The 21,038-nt window shown below is 41.5% G+C and overlaps 1 protein-coding gene and 1 long non-coding RNA gene across 3 annotated transcripts in view; one reads left to right on the plus strand and one right to left on the minus strand.

The window, feature by feature from the left end:
- Positions 1-362: 362 nt before the first annotated feature.
- LOC129501981 (uncharacterized) lies at positions 363-9,875 on the plus strand. The gene is made up of 3 exons (XR_008662864.1): positions 363-542; positions 1,619-1,813; positions 9,740-9,875. It is a non-coding gene; the product is annotated as an uncharacterized LOC129501981 (long non-coding RNA).
- Positions 9,677-21,038, minus strand: part of KCNJ6 (potassium inwardly rectifying channel subfamily J member 6) — a 255,412-nt gene continuing 244,050 nt past the window's right edge. For both annotated transcript variants that reach the window (XM_055313319.1, XM_055313317.1), the window contains one exon: positions 9,677-10,002. In XM_055313319.1, the coding sequence (XP_055169294.1) occupies positions 9,677-10,002 (326 nt within the window). The remainder of the gene's footprint in view (positions 10,003-21,038) is intronic.

The following is a 21,038-nucleotide window of genomic DNA, read 5'->3' on the forward strand; positions in this document are numbered from 1 at the left end:
GGTACATTTTAGAAAGAATACCACTGTGATGGTTGGGGAGGGAGTTATTGGTATTCTTAAGACTGGTTTTCTGGAAATTCACTTATATGGACTAGCTTCTAACTGACTGGGGGAGGTAAATGTGTGTGTGTGTGTGTGTGTGTGTGTGCGTGTGCATGTGCATGTGTGTATGAGCGCATGTATACTTGTGTATAAATATATGTGTATATGTTTATGTAACTACGTGCATGTGTGTGTATATGTGGGAAGAGGGTTGTTGTATTTGTTAGTTAAGGCGTTAGTTACAAAGGATTGGAAATACTACCACCATATCATGCAATATTAAGAGGGGCCTTCTTTCTTTTGGAAAAGGAAAAAGAATATGAAGGTATGTGTAGAGGGGAACCACAGAATAACAAACCACGATGTCTCTTGTAGCAGAACTGGAAAATAAGATGGAAGAAAAGTCTTCCAGCGTGGTTGTTCAGATTGCAGAAAGTTCTCATTTATTCACTAATGTCCCTGATGGATGTCGCCAGCTGACTGAGCAAGCTATAGACCAGGTAAGCTGATCTGGCCTGATGTGTACAGTGTGGGCATGACCCAGAGATTTGAACACTACCATCCTCTCTCTGAAAGCAAGCAAGCAGAATTTTCACATCTAAAATTTCCCTGAGGTTGTTGTCTAGGGGGGGATTGGTGCAGAGTTGTTACTGGTTAGTAGAGTTTACTTCTACCTGGGTTCATAGGTCCAGACCAACTTTAACTCTGAAAGTTTCAGTGCTAAATTCTACTTAACCTTTCATGCCAATGTAAAGGAGTCTGTCCTCAGGTTCAAAGTCAGATGGGAAATAGCAAGTTTATGGAGAAATAGTATTCTTGAGACTTTGCATCCTGGGGACAAAAATGAACACTGGAAATCAGGTTTTCTAAGAAGAAACTCCTTTTCTTTTCTCTTTTTTTTTTTTGGTCTAAAAGAATTTCTAAGTAAAAATTTAAAATTGATTTTCTTTATACTTGGGATTATTACTGAAACACTATTTAGGCAGAGCTTGTCAAATGATTAATAAAATGGCAGCACTTCGGATATCTATTACACCAGATAATGTGAATTTGGTTTTGGGATCTCTCTCTCTCTCTTTTAAAGGCGAATGTGATTTGGGTGTGGGTGTGTATGTGGGATGGGGATGATGGCTTAAAGAATAGCTTTTTTAGGAGCAGTTTGGCCACCAAGTGCATACTCTCCTAGGAAGAAGGAATAGTAATATCCTATACTTGGCCACTGAATGAGTACCCGTTTGCCTGGGCACTGCCCCATATCTCTTAGGATTCCCCAAGGGCTGTCTGCAGGTGGACCAGCCTTTGGGAACTCCAGCCTTGGAGCCTCTCTGCCAGTTCTCCTCAGAGACTCCATGGAAAGGTCTACATTGATAGGCTGCAGGTTGCCATGGCAGCAGCCATACAGGCCTGGGTAACTAGGCACCACATAGGTGCTTGGTTTTTCCCCAGAGCACAGTCTGTGCAGACAGTGCGGGAGGAAAGGCCACTTTGCCAACACAGGCATATATTTAGGTCATCATTTCAGAATCTTGTACACGTGTGGGAGTTCACTGTTGTTCCTGTATAACTCTCATTTTAGATGCTGATCCACTGGGCTGAATAAAGATATTCAGGATCATCTTTGGCAAGCTGGATAGCCTAATTGCATGTTTCAAGGGACAAGAAGATTCCCCTGGAAAAGTCCAGCTTCCCTTCAGGACAAGACCTCACATTACACTCTGCTCAGTTATGGGCTGATGTCATAATGCCCCACCATCACTCATGAGCTCTCAAGGTGTGTATGGGGGCAGAAATGAAATTTTCTACCTTTTTGGTTTCAGGTGGTCAGACTGTGAACATATTACGTGCTCAATTAAAACCAGTAGTGGAAAATTAGGTAGTAAGAGATGGGACTAACCTCAATTATGGGTTCTTGGCTGCCACTCAAGAATGCCACAGAAACCCAGAGAAAGGTGGTGCCTGGAAAGATGGCTTTTAGTGGTAAGCTAAAGGAGGAATTCAGAAAGAGAAACTCGGTAGAATGCTTAGACGATGACCTGTGGTGACATGATAACCCTGTGGGGAACTGGGGACAACATAAGTTGTGTCTCTAAGTGTTGCAATCCAGGGGAGTTCCTTGCAAATAAAGAGGAGACTCTTGACAATGCTGTCCTCATTTGTTGGTTCCTGTTAGAGGAAAGAGGGTACATGAAATTTCTTGGCCAGGACAACATTGGTCTAGAGATAGGTTTGAACAGATTAGAACCCCTTACTTAAAAAAGGGAACAAGATCAGACCATCTAGGGTAATAGTTGGGATTGCCTGATGGGACAGCGGAGTTTGTGCTCATGGCATCATTATATTAAAAAGTGAGAATTTCCAGAGGTTGAAGAATTAGATACGTAAAGGGGAAAATATCATCCAGGTAATCACCATGGGAAAATGAGAACTTTTTTGGACTTCCTTACATTTACTCTATTTACACAGTAGTATTATTTGGTTTTGACTTCTGTATGGGAGAAGCACTCCTGTGCATAGGGGTTGCAAAAGGTCTTACTTCAGTTCTTCTAGGGAGAGTTGCCACCCCTGATCTAGGTGTGTGCTTTGTAGGGCCCAGGATGCTGGCCAAGAGAAGCTCAAAAGACACAGAGTTGCTTTGTCTTCTGGGAGAGGGTGTCATTTTCTGCATGAGCAGGAACCAGACCTGAAGGGAGAGACTCACACAGAGAGCCTGCAGCAGGTGGGCATGGCCAAAATGAACCAAGGGAGGGTTGGCCACACCCACTCCCATTTGAAATAATGCCAAGAGATGATGGCAGAATGGCACCAACTGGATCTGAGAACAGTGTTCCGTCTCCTTCTCTAAGAATAGTGGCCATGGAGCCAGAGGTTCTGATCGTGCACAGCTGATGGAAGCTCAGCTCTCTGTGCTCTGGTTGATCCAAGTCTGTAGCTATGTTTAGTGCTGATAGACCCAGCACTGTGTATTCCATAAGGCATTCAGCCTGGACTGGGGTTTTAGTAGCCAAAGAGGTCTGAACTTAGGCTCCTAGGATTTCTTGCTCCTTTGGATGGGTATTTTATGATTTCTATCAGAATTTTAGAAATAATGATGCATTATATGTTTATTTCACTAGTGCCTGTTGGTAGAGGATATTTACATTGCCTGAGAAAAACAGCCCTTCATATTCTTATATGAAGAATCGGCTGGTTGATATCACAGTATTTATGATCAGTGTTAATACAATGGTTGCAGAGTCTTAATCTTGAAATGGTCATTTACCCTTTGATTGTAGGAACGCTTCATTCTCTGAAATCAAGATCTATTGCCTATGTGGTCACAATTCACTGGCCGAGCACAGAACACATTAGGATTCACATCTAGGGGGTAGTATCTAAAATTAACTTTATAAAAGCCATTTTCATTGGTGATAAATCTCCATCATTCAATCATGCTTCTATCTTAATGAGCTGTTTTCACATGTCTCAAAGTATTTTGCCCTCATTCCCTTCTTAGGACTCCCTTATTTGAATTAGGTGGAGGCGTCCAGCTTTTTTTTTTTTTTTTTTTTTTTTTTTTTACCAAGGCAATGAGGCCCTGTAAAAGTTTGACTCCTTTTACATTTATTTAAGCTTTATGGTGTTGAACTTTGAGAATTTCTTTTTATCTCATGTAGTTATTATGCTGTTCCATACAGTTGCAGTGTCATGAGTTTTGTGCATCATCTATATCTCAGATATTATAACTATTTAGATTTAGACACAGGACCAAATTTATCTCAGTTTCCATCATTAATCTTTCAGCAGTACATCACAATGATTTGTGACAAAATTTTTCCCCCACATAATTTCCAGGAAAGCACTCATTAGAAAACCTGATATATATTTTTTTCAATAGAACTGTAGAGTTAAAGAACCTCACTTGACTGACCCATGTCTGGCTTTGGAAATGCTTTCTTAGAACACAAGTGAGTTCATCTTAGTGATACTAAAGAATGTCATTTAATATTGACTTGTCTCAAAACTCCATTTTCTGGATTTCTTGCATTTAATATTTCTGTAATTACCAATCTTTATCTTGTGTTTTGGATTCAAAAAGTGACAAACAATTCAACAACCCTTAACTACTGTTTCTCCCTGAGCTCTTTTCAAAGAACTTCTTAGTTTTCCAAAAGAAGCATTTATTCTAATTCTCATGCTAAACTTTTGGCCAAGTGGCTGAAGAGAGCCAGAACTAGGACAGCCAGATATGAACAATGGTTTCATCTTCATCACGTTGATCAGTTGCAGGCCAGAGAGAACTAGCAGGAAGACACAGGCTCCATCTTCCAAGGGAGCATAAGAGAGAAGACAAGTCAGGGAGGGGAAGCTGGTTTGATGTGTGGCAACCCACCGCAAGTCCAGTTCGCCCTGCTAATTGGAGACATGTGTCCCAACTATCTACATATTTAAATGGTGCAATGTCTCAGGCACTGGAGTGGACATTCCCCTTTCATTAAGGAGTTGTTTTACCTTATCGCTTTCTGAGGTGGCCACTGAATCTTGGCTGGTTTTTTATTTAGCACTCTGGGGGAATGGTTACAAAAAGGAAGGAGTTTTCCTTTGACACCTGAATCTATGACTGTGTTATTTTTTTCTGTGAGTAATTGCAATGCATTTATATTGAAAAGAATGTCATCATTCTGAGTTGTTCAGGAATCCTTTAGTAGCACAGTACAATATTTAGTAACTAGTAGTACTTAATAGTACAGTATACCAGTTGGCAAACTTCCTGTAGAGGGCCAGGTAGTAATATTTTAGCCTTCTAGATGTATGGTCTCTGTCTTAAACACTCAACTCTACTCGTATTGTGTGAAAGTGGTCATAGGCAACACACAAATGAATGAGTGTGGCTGTATTCCAATAAAATTTTATTTATGGACACTGTAATTGGAATTTCATACAATTCTCACATGTCAGAAAATATTTTGTCTTTTTTCCCCCAACTGCTTAAAAATGTGAAAGTCATTCTTTGCTCATGAGTGGTGCAAAAACAGGCAGTGGGCCAGAGTCTGTGAGTAGATTTGGTTTGCTGACCCTTTCTGTAATAAATGGAGAGCATAGCTTAAGCCTTGAGACCAGGACCTATTATTACTAGACTCATAACCTTGGGAAAGTTACCAAATCTGCCCACACCCTAGTTTTCCTTTTATAAAATATGAATTATAATACTCAAGCTTTTTTGGTGGATTAGAATTAAATGACATAATTTATGCAAGTGCTCTGAATGTTCCCAAACACTGCACAATGTAGGGTGTAATATGATTTTGTATTGTGTATTGATATTGTGCTTTGTCAAAATACAAGGCTCTTCGTAGCCTTACAGAGCTTTTCACTTCTAGATGACACTGCATCAGAAATTCTCTGACACATTAAGGGCAGAAGTATTAGGAAGAGGTGTGTTTTACTCCATTTTAAATGAAAAGATCACATTTTCTTAAACAGGTTGGCCATAAAACTAGAAACAAGATAATGTGATTTTACTATGTTATAATGAGGTATCGATGAATCGTCTATTATGTATATACTATGTTTTTCAATTTTATAGCCATCCATTGAAAGGAAATCATAGAAGATACTTTTTTCCATTTATACGGGCATTTAATTTCCAACTACCCTTTTGACTTTTCTGAGTTGCATAGAGTATCACCCAAGTCAAGGAAAGAAAGACTGAAAACTAGTTAGACTATTAGCACACTGTCTTGGAAATGATTATGAATATTATGACTCTTTTTTATCTTGAATTATTCAGCTAATCAAATGATTTCACATTCTTTGGGTGAATTCGAATAGTTTTCTAATGTTATTTTTATAATCTCTTTGTTCACCAGCTCCCGCCTTTCTAAACAGTTTCTAAACATCCCAAAGATACTGGCTTACATCTAAATTAAAAAGCAAAAGGGAAAAAATAAGAAAACTGAAGTGTAAGAAAGTGTAGGGAGGGAAAGCATAAGGATGTTTCTCTGGAGACTTCAAAATTTAGGCTTTTGAATGAAGTAATAAATAATTTTTAATTAGAATACAATGAGAAATAGATAGTTCAGAGCCCTAGTTTGGGTAAACCCACAAGAGAAAATTGTGCTTAAGAAACATGTTGACATTTTTAAAGACAATAGTTGGATTTTTGTTAGGGAACATAAGATACTGAACTAAGTCTATGGACCTGGCACTGGGGAACTAGGGACAGCACAAAAGAGAGAGACAGATGGAGGAAGGGAGTGGGGGAAGAGGGAGTTTCTTCTTATGGACACATGTTGGGTTAACAGGCTGGGATGCCACGTTTTGAGGAATGGATAAACAATGACCTGGCATTACAGTGATCACAAATATGTTGATTCAAAAGAGTATCATTCGCTCAGGGGACAGCCAAAAACATAAACGATTTTATTAGTTACATAAAGTTGACTTATAAACAAATAGGTTTTCCAGTTGGAAAGCATATGGGGTATATTGGGGTGGGTGGAAGTGAGAATCTGAGGGTCTCAGCAGCCCTTGGGGAGGTCATGCTTCCAGCTGAATCTGCCCTATCCTCCAGATTGGGGTCGACTGTGGCAAACCATAACGCTTTAGCTCAAAATTCTTATCTGGTTATCAGATCCCACCATGCTTTTATGGAAAGTGACTCAAACACACCAAACCAACAGACCAAAATATCAAGTTGCGAGTGATCCTCATCAGTTACGGGTATTGTTGCATTAAAATAGGCTTGTTTATTTTCATAGCACTTGATTTCCTAACAAAGTGACTACGTGAATGGGGACTGGTTATGTAGAATAGAATGAGTAGAAATTGTGGGCTCATCTTTGTTGTACAGTCTTAATGAAAAACACCATTCAATACTTGCTGCTTAGAAAATTCAGTCTTAATGAGCTTCTTTCAATTCCAAATTTTAACAGTTGACACAAAATACACTGTTAAACTGTGGTATCAATAATTGTAGAAAAATAGACACGTTTGATAGGGACATTCTAGTAAAAGGTTCTTCTGGAGCATCCTTGTTTAAAGATTCAGAGGCTCACATTACAAAAACGAGATTTGGTTCATGTTCTGTCTCCAACTACATTGACACCAAAGACAATGAGAAATAGAAATAGGGAGGGACCTCACATCCGAGTGCCTTGTCACAGATAGAGAACTAACACATGTGCATGACCAAAGGGTTGTCAAGACTCTTCGTTCATTTGTGCTAAAGGGCCCCGAACTGCTCTTCCAACCAGACAACAGGGTGTGTGTTGTCCTTTGAGCCTTAGTAACAGATTAAAAAAAGGCCTACTGAGTCATCAAGAGCTAAATTTAGCAGACTTTTGCAGCCCCTGCTTCATCTTACTTTGTGCTACCATGCCTTGCCCTGCAACTCTGGGGATGCTGCAGGGTTAGTGCCCCCAAGTCAAGGGCGCCTTTCATAAGGCTACAGCGAGGTAAGGCCACAGTACCTCCCCACAGCCTGGCAGGAAGTGTATGGGGCTCTCTCCTCCTCCTTGACTACAACCTCCTCCTTGGATTGTGTGGAATGAATAAATGATTCAACAGATACTCAATGCAAAAAGTGAAATATTGGCAAACAGGAAAGGGCTATGGCCAACAGTTTTGTTTTCAGTTGAGTCACTGCCAAGAAGCAGTTGTACTGATTGAGGTCTCAGAAGTGGGAGGAGACCACTGTGTTAAACTGAGGGGCCACATTCCTTATCTCTGGGACATGCTTTATGGTAGACAAGGTCCCCAAACTATAGTGAAGGCCTGGCCAATCTGGTCGGGGAAATCAAGGGCAACAGGAAGTGAGTGAAAGCTAGTTTGAGTTCTTTGACCTTTGTGGCACAAAGCCTCAAACTGAGCACAGCCCGTGCTGAAAAAGAACTTAATTCAGTCAATGAATGCTTATGATGGGCAACTGTTTTAGGGAACAAATAGTTTAAAATTGTGAAATTAATGTGAAAGATCTGTTATAGTGCAAAATGTCCACCTGCCCTTGAGATTTTGTCTGACATTCTCTTCCATTTCTTTTTATTTAATTTTTTTTCATCTTGAATTTAGAGTTTTAGTACAAAATGCTTTCCTTCCTTCTCTCTCAATCTCTCTCTCTCTCTCTCTCTCTCTCTCTCTCTCTCTCTCCATTGATCTTTGCAGATTACAATGAATTAAGGCTGCAGTTTTTTGCTTGTGTTCTTCTGATTGGGAGACACTTTGGATTTGATTTCCCACCTGTGGCACACTCTAGAGAGATTTTGTAGTTGCCTAATCTTTGACTATTGAACTCTGGTCATTTCATAATAATAAAAGAATACGAATAATAATAGATACAAATGCAGGAAGTGCTGACAGATAAGCTGGCAGGGACAGGAAGATAGCCAGATGGAGTCAAAGTGTGTAAGGTGAATGATTACAACATATGTCTCCTACTGCATGCCTTCACCAATGTCATGGCTTTGGACCCAAACCATCTTCTGCTAAATTACCATGTCTTATTTTTTAAGTCTGTAGTTTCTCATGATTACAGAGTGGAACAGCTGGAGAATCCATGGTTTTGTAGAAGAAGAGTTTCCCAAACTCTTGTACTACAAAGGGTGACAGCTCGCGTGGAAAGCATAAACACATCATTGGTCACGTGCCAGAGAGTGTCCTACCCCTGGAATATTCCCCCAGGCTAGTCAGTGAGGCTCCTGTTACTAAAAAAAGAGACCTCAGTTTTGTAAACATTTCACAGTATATCAGCATATTGGTGGTGGGTTTTGCCATGTACTAGACCTCTTAACTTCCCCCAGACCTATGGCTTATTAGATTCAATGAAAGGATCAGCAAGGGAACAGTGAGGTACCCAAACACTACCAGTCTGGGACACGGAACAAAGGCCATGCACTAAGGACCAGCAGTCAATGGGACCAAAGAAATTGAGAAAGCAAAGACAACAAAACAGAAATGCCTACTGTACATTGGGAATCTTTTTTTTTTGCATCTTATTTCTAAAGTTATGTATCTAAACCTACATTAATTATACATCTATGTACATTATTTAGAAGTTCTGTTCTACAGTACTTTTGTACATGCTGGGTTTTTTTTTTTTTACTAACTGCGAAAAGAAAGTAATTACATAAGGCATATATATGTACAGTGTTTCTGTCTTTACCTGACCCGGGTCCTATAACTGCAATGCCTGTATGGGGCAAGCACCTCACCCTGTAGATGAAATTTATTTGAATCTATAAAATTGAGGGTTATATGCTATGTCTTACTGCATGAGTAAATAGGCACCAGAGACCTAACTTGTCCTATCCCAGGTAAAATCTTTGACACACTCTTTGAGTGATCTGGTATTGTACAAGACATGCAGGTAAGTAGCTTAAATCCCTACAAGTTGGATGTGTGGTATTTAGGGAAGAGAGCAAGCTTGGGCCATGAATGAGGGCACGTTGCACCTGAACCAAATCCATGTCTACCTTGTCGATCTGAGTAACTGAGAGAGGGCAGGTAGATATTTTACACCTTGAAGATTTGTTTTCTGGAAATGTCAAAATTAAATATAAATAAATAAACAACCAAGTAAGAAAGACAAAAAAAGAAAGAGAATGAGAGACAAGAAAAGGCTGCGTGAGGGAAGAGGAGAAGTGGCTGCCCAGCTAGGACACTAAACTTTGGATTCATTCTCTAGGTTTGCCACGTCACCATTCCTTTCTGTTTGTTCCTCCAGGTTCTTCTCTTCTTCTTCGGTCTCCAGTTCTGCATGTTGGTTGAGTTTGCTGGACACAGACCAACTCAGGGGCAGCTCCGCCCTGCTGGCTAGCTCAGCCAGCTCTTTGGCACTGAGAGATGGGGTGCTGGTCTCATAGGTCTCGTGGAAACTGTTGTAGTCGACCTCATAGAACCCGTCTTCCAGCGTCAGGACAGGCGTGAAGCGGTAACCCCACAGGATCTCACTCGTGATGTAGGAGCTCCGAGCCTGGCATGTCATCCCTGCAGAGAAGGGAACGGACGGAGGGCTTTAGTATGTGGGAGTGTGGGCTTTCCATCAGCGAGGGGACTCAGCGAGCTGGGCACGGCTGCTGTGTGCAGCTGTTCAGACTGTGCCCTGCACAAGGTGCTGCAAATAAGGAGGTATTATTCATATTGTAGACATACACTAACATGCGCAAGAGCTTCCTGGCCTCTAGCAGGAGTTCTGGGGTGGGCAACATGAGAGTTCTGGCTCACAGAACCAGAACTTGCCTGCAAGGCCATGCACACATGCACTTAAGCATGTGTGCACACACACAGGTTCATGTGGTTGTGCCTCGTCCACTTTTTTCCCTGGGAGAAACTGGAGGCTGTGACTTTGTTCTCCCATTGCTTTTAGAGACTTTGCCAGAGTCCTGCTGAGACTTCAGCATTCCAGCCACAGACTTAGGATGAAGTTTGGCTTGTGGAACTACCCCAAGGATGCCTTTAAGCTGAACGCCATGGATTAGTGTTACTGTCCCACCACCATGCCATTCAGGCCCACAACTGTGGCCCCAAATGAGTTTGGAAAGGATGCCCACCTGACTTTGCACTTTCTCCAGGCTCAGTGGGCATAGTTATTTAGACTGTGCAATGATATAATACTTTAAATGCTTTCCCCCTTCTTCTTAAAGATAAGAAGCCCCTTGCTAATTTGCACAGAAATGCCATATGAGCTACTGGAGCCCAGGAATCAGGAGCAGCTTTATTTTAATATGAAATGACAGAATGAGGGGGAACTCCACTCATGTCCTTAGAGAAGAGAACTAGGTAACTGGGCTTGGCATAAAATCTGGAGAATGCATTGGTGCACTGCTCAAAGGGCTCTCTTACGAAACGTCTCACGTGTTGAAGGCATCTATTGAGTAGTTCCTGCAGGGATGGCTTCCCCATTAGCGAGGCAGATCCAGGCGTGAAAAGCACTGTGGGCCCTAGGTGGGCCCACAGTGCTTTCAAGGACCCATGAAAGTTCTTTTAAAATCAGAAGAAAAAAAGACAAACTTTTAGGTAGAAGAAAGATGCTAATATAGTCATCTTCATACTAATTATATTGTAAAATGTAATATAATTAAACCATTTTTGGGGTCCACAGAGGTAAAACTACCTAAGGCTCACAAAAGTCATACTGTGGCCACTGTTCATTCATTCAAGAAAACAGCCAGGCAGTCAGGATGTCATTCATGGGGACAGCCAATAAGGTGTATCAGGCAACTGCTTTGTGCTGAATGTAGGTAGAATGGGAAGAAGAGGACACACGTGGGCGTTTACACAGAAGGATTCAGAATTACGGAATGTTCTCAGAGCATTGCATCTGCTCCTCATGACTAGAAGAAGAAACTGGGGTGCCAGGGATGTAAGTGATTTACCCCATTCAGCTGTTAGGGCAGAGTCAGCATAGCCCTCGCTCTAGCCCTATGCTCTTGTTCTTTATCCCCAAACCGAATGCTAACCTCTACAGCGTCTCCCTGGCTGACCTATAAAAGCTCCCTTCTATGCCTCTGAAATAAATATCACAGAACTTCTAGGTACTGGAAAGAAAAGAGCACTGTCTTGCTTTTATTTCTCAGCCAGTGTTTCGCTCCTGAACTGCCAACTCTTTATCTGTGTTTGGGAATGATGAGGGAAGACAGGTGATAGCTGGGACATGTGGGCTCACAAGGAGGAATACATAGGAAGTCAAAGGGAAAAGGTGATAAAATATAACTTGAATAACCTTTTTTCATAAAGGAAGTACATGTTTATTGTAAAGAGACTAGAAAACAGAGATGAACAAATAAAATAAAATCCACCTAGATCTTCAGTTCTGGCTATATAAATAACCAAAAAACAACCAGAAATAAAACCCACAATTATTACAATTAAAATCTAAATGGACATTTAACATCATACTAGAGTTGGCTGAAGAAAGAATCTGAAACTTGGGATACTGGTATCAAGAAACAACACTGGATACAGCCAAGAGGATGTCCAAGAGACAATACATGTCTGTTGTTCAAGCCCTCATTGTGATACTTTGTTATGGCAGCCCTAGAAAATTCACTTACTGAATCTGTAGGGATAGTAAAATATCTTTCCATAGTACCATTTTAATGGGATTGTTTGATTTTGTAATAAAAAGATGAATAAGCAAGGTTTAAATAAATACTCATGAATGCTTTTCCATTTTTTATTCATCGTGTGGTATCCTAATACATTTAAAAAAGAATAAAAATAATATTAATATGTTTAACAGTATAAAATCAAAAGGAGTTCCTAGTGTAAGTCTATCACTTTCTTTTTTTTTTTTTTTTTCAGAAAGATTCCGGTCTTGCCTATTGACATTGGTTCCAGTCCATTCTTTAGAAATGTGATTTTCATTGAAATGGAAAAAGTAACAAAATAAAACCAACTGGGTTAACATCATAAGAAAGGCAGAGCTGCCAGGATCATACAGTGTGTATGTACGTTGTGCTTATTTTCCATATCAGGAAGATCATCATGGAGTCCCCTGCAGTAGTTTTTTTTAGTGAGTAAAGTTCCCTCTGGGAAAAAGAGATGCTTCCTTTGGTGAAGAACAAAATGTGAAGAAATCTCATCTCGGGTTCTGGGCTTCCTCCACTCTCTGGGCATACTGGCTGTCTTGCCATTTGCATTTGTACTTTTGAGTTTCCTTCCCCTGGTGGGATCCTGCTCATCTTTGAAGGTCTAACTAATTTATCATGTCCTTTCTGGAGCACTCTGAGACTGACCAGTCCTTAGCTGGAACTATTAAGCTCAAGGTCCCCTCAACACTCCAGTGGCACCTTATCCTATCATTTGAAATTACCTCTAAGTGTCTGTTTCCCTTGTTGAGTTGTGATCGCGCTGGGGCTCATTGGTCTTGTTTATTTTCAGGTTCCTAACATTTACCACAGACCTTCAGCACTGTAGCTTCCCAATAAATACTGATTGTCAAGTGAAAAGACTCAACTCAAGGAAACTAGTGAAGCAGCTTAATTCAGAAATTTTGTTGATTGGAAATGTCGGAGATGTATTTTTAACTCGAAAGATGGTTTGTGAGTCCTTAGAAAGGAAAGTGGGAGGGGTCTGCTTCCAGTATTATGCCAATCTATTTGTGAAGGACCCTCAGCTAAAATACAAACTAGTTGCTGGAAAATTAGAAAATTCATAATTTCAATCAAAAGTAAGTTCCACTAAAAAAGTAAGGGATGGCACTTCTGGTTCTGGTAAAGATGGAGTGAGGACAGCTTTTCTCTCCTGCTGGATACAAACAAGTAACTTCTCTAGACAAAACCTTCCACCCAAAGACTCTGGGAAGTCTAATACAGCAGGAAGAAGGAGAGGGGGTACCAAACATGAAGATTGACTTTTTAGGGGGTACATTTCTTGTTTTAACCATTTCCCTTTTTCCTTTTTCATCGTCTGGCATCATCTGAGAGTAGCCCTGGCACAGAACTGGGCAGCAGGTACTGACAACAAAATCTGGTGGAGAAACCCTGTCCTTCTGACCAGAGCACTGGGACAAGGTGCCTCTCTGAGCCAGAGGATGAGAGTGAGGAGTCCCCGTTAGGTTCCCCAGCCTTCCATGCTGCCCCATCGGGAACTGCTCTGCATACAGCATGGTATAGGCACCAAAAGCCTGCGGAAAAATCTTTCTAGCCAGAGGACTGGGAAAGGGGAGTGTGGACAAAGAGTTTGTGGTGGTGTTTTTCTCATTTCTCACTGCTTTACTCTGCGAGTGACCTGAGTGTATGCAACCATGCAGAGCACAAGGGGCTAGCATTCCAGAGAGAAATACTGTCTTTCTAGACAGAAGACTGAGCAGTGGGGTTCTGGGAGCTGAAAAAGGTGGGGAATCCTGCAGAGGACAGAACTGGGAAGAGAATCCTGTGCATGAGTTGATACAAGTCCCAAGCTTTACATGCACAAGACAGAAAACAAAAAGAGGAATCTTAGAAATTACCATAATATACAATCACATTTCTAAACAGTGACCATCAAGGAAGAAACCCTATTGAAATTCAGTAAGACTTGGTACAGAATGATACTGAAATTCTAAATGTCATAATTATGGGATACATGGAAAGTGAGAAAAATGCATAGGTCTAAATTCTTATATTAGAAAAGAAGGAAGTCTGACAAGGAATGTGCAGAGTATCCAACTTAAAATAGAAAAGGAACAACAGGGTATAGAGATGCTGCATCACTATATTGCACACCTGTAACTAACATCGTATGTCAGCTCTACTCAAAGAAAAAAATTAAAAGCAACAATAGGATGAACCCATGGGAAATAGGCAACAAAGATCAGTGTGTAAATTAATAAAATAGAAAACATGAAAAAATAAGAGAGGATCTATAAAGGCAAACATTGGTTTTTTGAAAAATCTAAGAAAATAGACACACCTCTGGTGAGATTGGTCCAAATTACATCCCTAGGCAATCTGTCCTCACAGTCTCAAAAGAAATGAGAAGACGCTGAAAGGTGCAGATGTCACTACAAGATGGCATGAGGCAAGATGGGACTAGGGGAGGAAGAGGTCTTCTGGAGTGTTCTCAGGTCCAGGCATGCCTTTGACTGTATTTATTTTATTTTTTATTTTTTAAAGATTTATTTATTCATGAGAGATGCACAGAGAGAGACAGAGACACAGGCAGAAGGAGAAGCAGGCTCCCCACGGGGAGCCCGATGCAGAACTCGATCCAAGGACCCCAGGATCATGATCTGAGCCAAAGGCAGACTCTCAACCACTGAGCCACCCAGGTGCCCCTGCCTTTGACTTTATGCTTGGGAAGGCAATGCTTGATTTTCATAGCAGGGTTGTCTAGTCTAAATTATTTCCACAAGCCCAAGGCTGTGTGTGTGTGCGTGTGTGTGTGTGTGTGTGTGTATCTTTTAAAAATTCATTTCATAATTTCTCCACTGAGAGCTTCTCTGTTTGGATCTCTGGTTAATCTTCTACGAGTTTAATCTGCAGGGAAGTGATTAGACATGGGCCATCTTTTTGGTGGCCATTTCACTCCTTGAGTAAGACTATGGAAGAGTAAGGAGTGGAGGGGAGGGAGTGCATGTTATTGGTGGTGGAAGCAAAGCGTGGTTCATTTAGAAACCAGGAAACCAGACTGCAGCACAGCTAAGGAATCTGTCATAGCAACTGAGCAAACATAGGGTCAGGCCTGGCAAGATGAGGATTTAACAGGCAAAGCCCTATTTTTAGATTCACAGCAGCAAATTATAATGGGAGATGTTTTGAGCGGAATACCAATATGATGAAAACCATCCTCAAGAGAGAGCCCCCTGCATGAAGCCAGATGTATTCACTCTGTAGATAGATAATGCATCAAAACTGCCTGGAGAACATGATTCCAATAAAATTAGATGGATATAAACCACCATCACCACTTTTGAATACTGCAAAATCAATCAATACATATTGTCAATATTCAGAAACAAAGAATTGTCTGTAGATACTCTGCCTTTTTATTTCAGATACTGGCGAAATGATGGGATGCTTCTCTTTACTCCTTGCTATTCTCAGTAAGAACTGCACTGAATTAGCACAGTAATAAAGTGTTCTGCACTTACGTTTATAAGTGTTTGTGTGGGAGAAAAATGTTGGTGATTTACCAAGCTCAGTGTCAAAAAAGAAGCAGTATAGTGTAATTGCTGCCATAGTGTAATAAAAATTTTAATTCAGTCGGTTCAGCCAACTGCTGATTTTTTAAATTACAGTGAGTCCTGCCTTACACTCAGGTTTAAAGCCCCTTCAACAAACAGTTGTACCGCTTCTGCTACCCAAATATTGGAGGGCCAGTGAGGTTCGCCTCCACTTACGGAAAAATAAATTGAAATGCGCATTTTCTTAATGTCTAAAAGAAGACATTCTATGTGAGTACTCCTACTCTCAGCAAAGTAGTTGATAAAATTCACAAATTAAGTATTGAATTAAATAATAAACGCTATTTGTTGAGTGTTTATTGTCAGGCATGGAATGCATCAACCATTCACTCCATGCAGCAGCCTTGTTATGATGTCTAATCTCACATGGGAGCAAAGTAGGGCAAAGAAAGTTGAAGTAACTTTCCTAGATAACGTGGTGTTATGGACTGAACTGTGTGCCCCTAAAACTCATATGTTGAAGCCCTAACACTGTAATGTGACTGTATTTGGACTTTAGGGATATAAATAAGGCTAAATGAAGTTGTAAGCGTGGAGCCCTAATTCAATAGGATTGTTGTCCTTACAAGAGGAAGAGACACCAGAGGGCTTTCCCTCCTGCATACACGCACGAAAAAGGCCAGGCCAGGATGCCACGAGAAGGTGGCTGTCTACAAGCCAGCAAGAAGGACCCTCTTATAAACATCCTCCTATAAAACTCACTTTCCTTTTAAAGTCATCTGATTTTCTTCTGGAAGGAAGGAGAATGATGGTAGTACAGTACCTCTTATGATCCGTATAAATCATCTTTTAAAAGAACCCCACAGGTGCTGACACTATCAAGCACAAACTTGTGAGGTAAAATTAAAAGTTTCTTTGCCTTTCTATTTCATCTCAGAACATTCCCCCAGAGGTAGTATAATCAAAGTACTGTGTTCAAAAGGTACTTGGACGCATTCTTTTTTCTCTGTGGCGATATCATTTATTTTATGTCTCGTTAGGTTCATTTGTTTCTGTTTTTTATTTCCTTTTAGGATTTGCTTTTGTCATCCTTTAAAAAAATTGTCAACCATTTAAATGAGGTGTGTCTTGTCGGTGGCCTGGGGCTGGCCCCAGAGTGAGTGTATGTGTGGGTACGCGTGCATGTGAGCATATGGTGCACGTATATTAGTGTGTATCCACATGCGTTTTTGTGCTTCCACGAGCTACCCTTGTGTGCGTGCAAGTGTGTGTGCCCTCGAGTGTGCACGCGGGAGTGTGTGTGGATCGCATGGAGGCAGTGGCAGGACCGGTGGGGAGGGGCACCCAGCACCTTCTAATCCAAGAGCTTGGTGGGCACACATGACACCCCAAAGACCTTGTGGAGACAGCACACAGGCAGGATGAACACGGGCCACCCTCCCCCATGCCCCTATGCCAAAAAGGTATGTAACCCACCTCAATACAGATGGTTCTTGCGGTGGGAGAGGGGAACTTTTTGAGGGATACTTTGGATCTGAATTAACCACATTTAAAGCTGGAAGTGACTAAGTTACCTTTAACTGGCAAATGTATGCTTTTTTTTTCTCTACTAGGTAACAGGGGGCTTAAGAACAGAGTTAATTTTAGTCACAGAGAAACAAAGTCAGTTCTATTCCTACTTATCTGAGTGTCCCGTCCATAAATTGTAATCTCTCCTTGGACATAGTTTTTAAAAGTTGGCTTAAAATCCTTAGAACTTATCCTTTCCCAAATAAAACAAAAAATGACATTTATAATGAAAATGCCTTTATCTTGGAACAAAAAAGCAGAGTCTGTGATCCTAAGAGTGCCCTCTGGAGGGTTTATAAGGCTCACGTGATTGTCTTACTCTTTGCATAGTTGAACATAAGTATATTATTTGAACTGACTTTAAGATTCTTGTAAAATCTTTAAGTTTTGAGTTTGATAACTAGGACAATATAGAGATGGGGGGGTGAGTGGGATACAGTTTTAGTAAGACACTTAGGATCTTTCTGATGAGTCAAGGGTGTCCAGATGGGCCATTTTGATGGACCAGTGGGCTCTTGTCCCAGCATGTTAACTCTCTGGTGTTAAAAATAAGTTTGTAGGGACACCTGGGTGGCTTCACAGTTGAGTGTGTGCCTTCGGCTTAGGGCGTGATCCCAGTCCTGGGATCGGGTCCCGCATTGGGCTCCCTGCTTCTCCCTCTAGTCTCTGCTTCTCTTTCTGTGTGTCTCATGAATAAATAAAATAAAAATCTTAAAAAAAAAAGATTTAAAAAAAGTTTGTGTTTTTGAGAAGACTAAAACTTACATGAGGCACTGACTACATTCTTTGTGGGACAATCAGGAGTTAAAAATAGTTGAGGCAAACCCTAGATGATGATCTCATCCTACTACTAGCCCTTCACCAAACCAGAACCTTAGGTGGAGCTGAACTGCAACAGGCATCTGCTTGGCTGTTAGGTCTTCTAGGAATGAAGTGGTCTTGGAGCTCCTACTACCGGCAAGCTCATTGGGCTGGCTCTGCTGCTGACCCTGCTGGCCGTCTCCTCCTTCTAAGTCCTCTTGACTTCTCAGTCCTTTCTCTGGAGCTCTGAGGTCCTCTGTCTACACCCTTTCCTTGGTTGATCTAGTTTATTCATATGATTTCATGAGCTGCTGACTTTCTAACTTCCAACCCAAACCTCATGTCTGACCTCCAAATCCGTACATTCACCCAGCTTCCCTTGGGTGTCTCATTCCCTGCCCCTAACTGCACATGTGCAATGGATATCACCTTTTCCTCCAAACCCGCCCCTTGCCCCAGATTCCCAATTCCAGTCAATGGTACCACCGACATCCAATCACTTGATGCGTATAGTTGATTCTGCGTCTGAAATATATCTTGGGTCTCAGCTTCTTTCTCTCCCCATCACCATGGCCACCACCTTGGCCCATGCCACCCTCATCTCCAGCAGCAGTTTCTGCCTTCAGCCTTTCTTCTCTTCTCTCTTTTCTTCTCCTGACACTAGAGTGACCTTGGAACAAAGCAGATCTGATTATATCTGCATCTGGCTTAGAGTCTCTAGTGACTTCCTATTGCTCCTAACATAAGGTCCAAAGTTCTTATGCAGTCTCTCTGGGTCTCTGCTCCCCTGCCTGATGGCCTCCTTTCACCTGCCTGACTTGTACACCCCCTCTCCAGCAGGCCCTTCCTGATGTCCACACTGAGTTAGGTCTCTCTGTCACACCTGCCATCACACCCCACCTGTCCCCCGTGAGACTTCTTGCTGATAGAACATAAATACCGTGACAAGCAGGAACTGTGCTTGGCTTGTTTCTGGAACTAGGTGCAATGTGGGGCATGGTCAGTGCTCAATAAAGATTTGGGGGAACTAGAGAAATAAGAAAGAATGACAAAATATAACCAGTATTTCATACACTGATAACTCTTACAATGGTGTGAGTCTAGTTGGAGAGAGAATGCCCTCTGTGGAAAATGTAATGGATGGTGGAGGCTACACATTATCAAGGCTAAGACAAGCAGCCCAGGGAAAGCACTAGCCTAAATACAGTGGGGCTGGCTGCCTGGGAAGCCTCCTGGACAAAGATGCCTGTACCTGGGCCCCAAAGAAGGGGGACACCAGGTTAGTGGGACCCACCATGTGTCTTGAAGCCTCCATGTATCACTCGCACACAAGCTCTGGACTAAGGCAGATCCCATTTAGAACTAGACACTTGCAGAAAAGCTAAATTTGACATCTTGTGGGTACTCCTGGCCTCAGGTCCCTTAGGTCTCTTTGCCCGCTGTCTTGGTGTCTGTGAAGGCAGCACAGTGAGGGGAGACCGTTGGCTGACGTGCATTTGATGTGGCAAATGTACAAAGTCATCAACACCTATTAAGCCATCTTTAGTTCCCAAACTGAGATTTGTCTTTGCCTCTAAGATGCATGTGTACAACTTCACCCTTTTTAGCAACTGGATGGTTTACATGTGGGAAGGGAGCAGAACATGTAAAATCCCTCCTCCTGACTTCCTTTAGGCTTGTGAATCTGAATTTCAGAAGCAGGCACAGACTGGGGAACCATATCTAAAAATTAAGTAGAGCTTAGGCCTGGCCTAGACATAGTTCACGTTTATTGCTTTTTCATAGTTGTCTGTGTTTTTACTATGTTTGTTAACTTCGCACCTCCAGAGCCACGTTTGCTTAATCTGTGGAGTCATGTCCTTTCCACGTTCTCAGAGGGCCCATTTCTACCCTGCCTTGTTTGTAGCCTGTCACAGGGAAGTGCCTTGGGAGTGGCAACTACCCTGTGATCTCACTTAAGTGTGGAATGAAACAAAATACCCAAGTCATGGAAAAAGAGGTCAGGTCTGCAGTTACCAGGGGGATGGGGTGGGTATGGGGGAACTGGAGTAAGGTGGTCCAAAGGTACAAACTTGCAGTTATAAGATCAAAAAGTACAAAGGATGTAATGCTAACATGATGACAATGGTTACCCCCTCTGTAAGGAGTGGTTGAAAGTTGAGAAAGTGGATCCTAAGGGTTCTCATCACAAGGGAAAAAGCTCCCCCCTTTCCTTTCTTCTTCTTCTTTTTTGGAGGAGTAATCTATGTGAGATGATGAATGTTAACTAAACTTTGGTAAACGTTTTACAATTTATGTATGTCACTTTATTTATGTTTTTTAAAAAAGATTATTTATTCATGAGAGACACACAAAGAGAGGCAGAGACACAGGCAGAAGGAGAAGCAGGCTCCCCACAAGGAGCCTGATGTGGGACTTGATCCCAGGACCCCGGGATCACACTCTGAGCTGAAGGCACTCAACCACTGAGCCACCCAGGTGTCCTATGTATGTCACTTTATACTAAGGTCCTGCATGTCAGTTATATCTCAATAAAACTGGAAAAATAAGGAAATGCTCTGATCCTGTTTGGAACTCTTCCCAAAGTTGACAACATCCGGTAAAACAATAACCAAACTTCCCATTCTCCCTTCTGTCCTGGTATTTCCAAAAAGATTGCAAGATGTCCTTCCCCCAGGGGAGGAGAATTGATGGACAAAAGAAGGAGCAGGTGTGAGAACCTGCCACTGCAAGAAAACAGGCATTTTTCTTTAGAAAAACAGACTGTAGTAGATTTTTAACCAAAGCAATTGAGCAAAAAAAATTATTAAAAAAGCAAAAAAATTATTTTTATCTTTTATAAAGTAATCTCTATGCTTGATGTGGGGCTCGAACTCATGACACTAAGATCAAAAGTTGCATGCTCCACTGACTGAGCCAATCAGGTGCCCCAAAAGTGGACTTTTAAAAACAAGTAAGATCTTTACTTGTCAGATTCACAAATCCAGTGCCAGAAAGGTAATATAACAGAGACAATGTATTTATGAAAGCAAAGATATCTTCTTAT

This window comes from Nyctereutes procyonoides, unplaced genomic scaffold (genome assembly GCF_905146905.1).
Source record: "Nyctereutes procyonoides isolate TBG_1078 unplaced genomic scaffold, NYPRO_anot_genome, whole genome shotgun sequence".
NCBI classification, from domain to species: domain Eukaryota; kingdom Metazoa; phylum Chordata; class Mammalia; order Carnivora; family Canidae; genus Nyctereutes; species Nyctereutes procyonoides.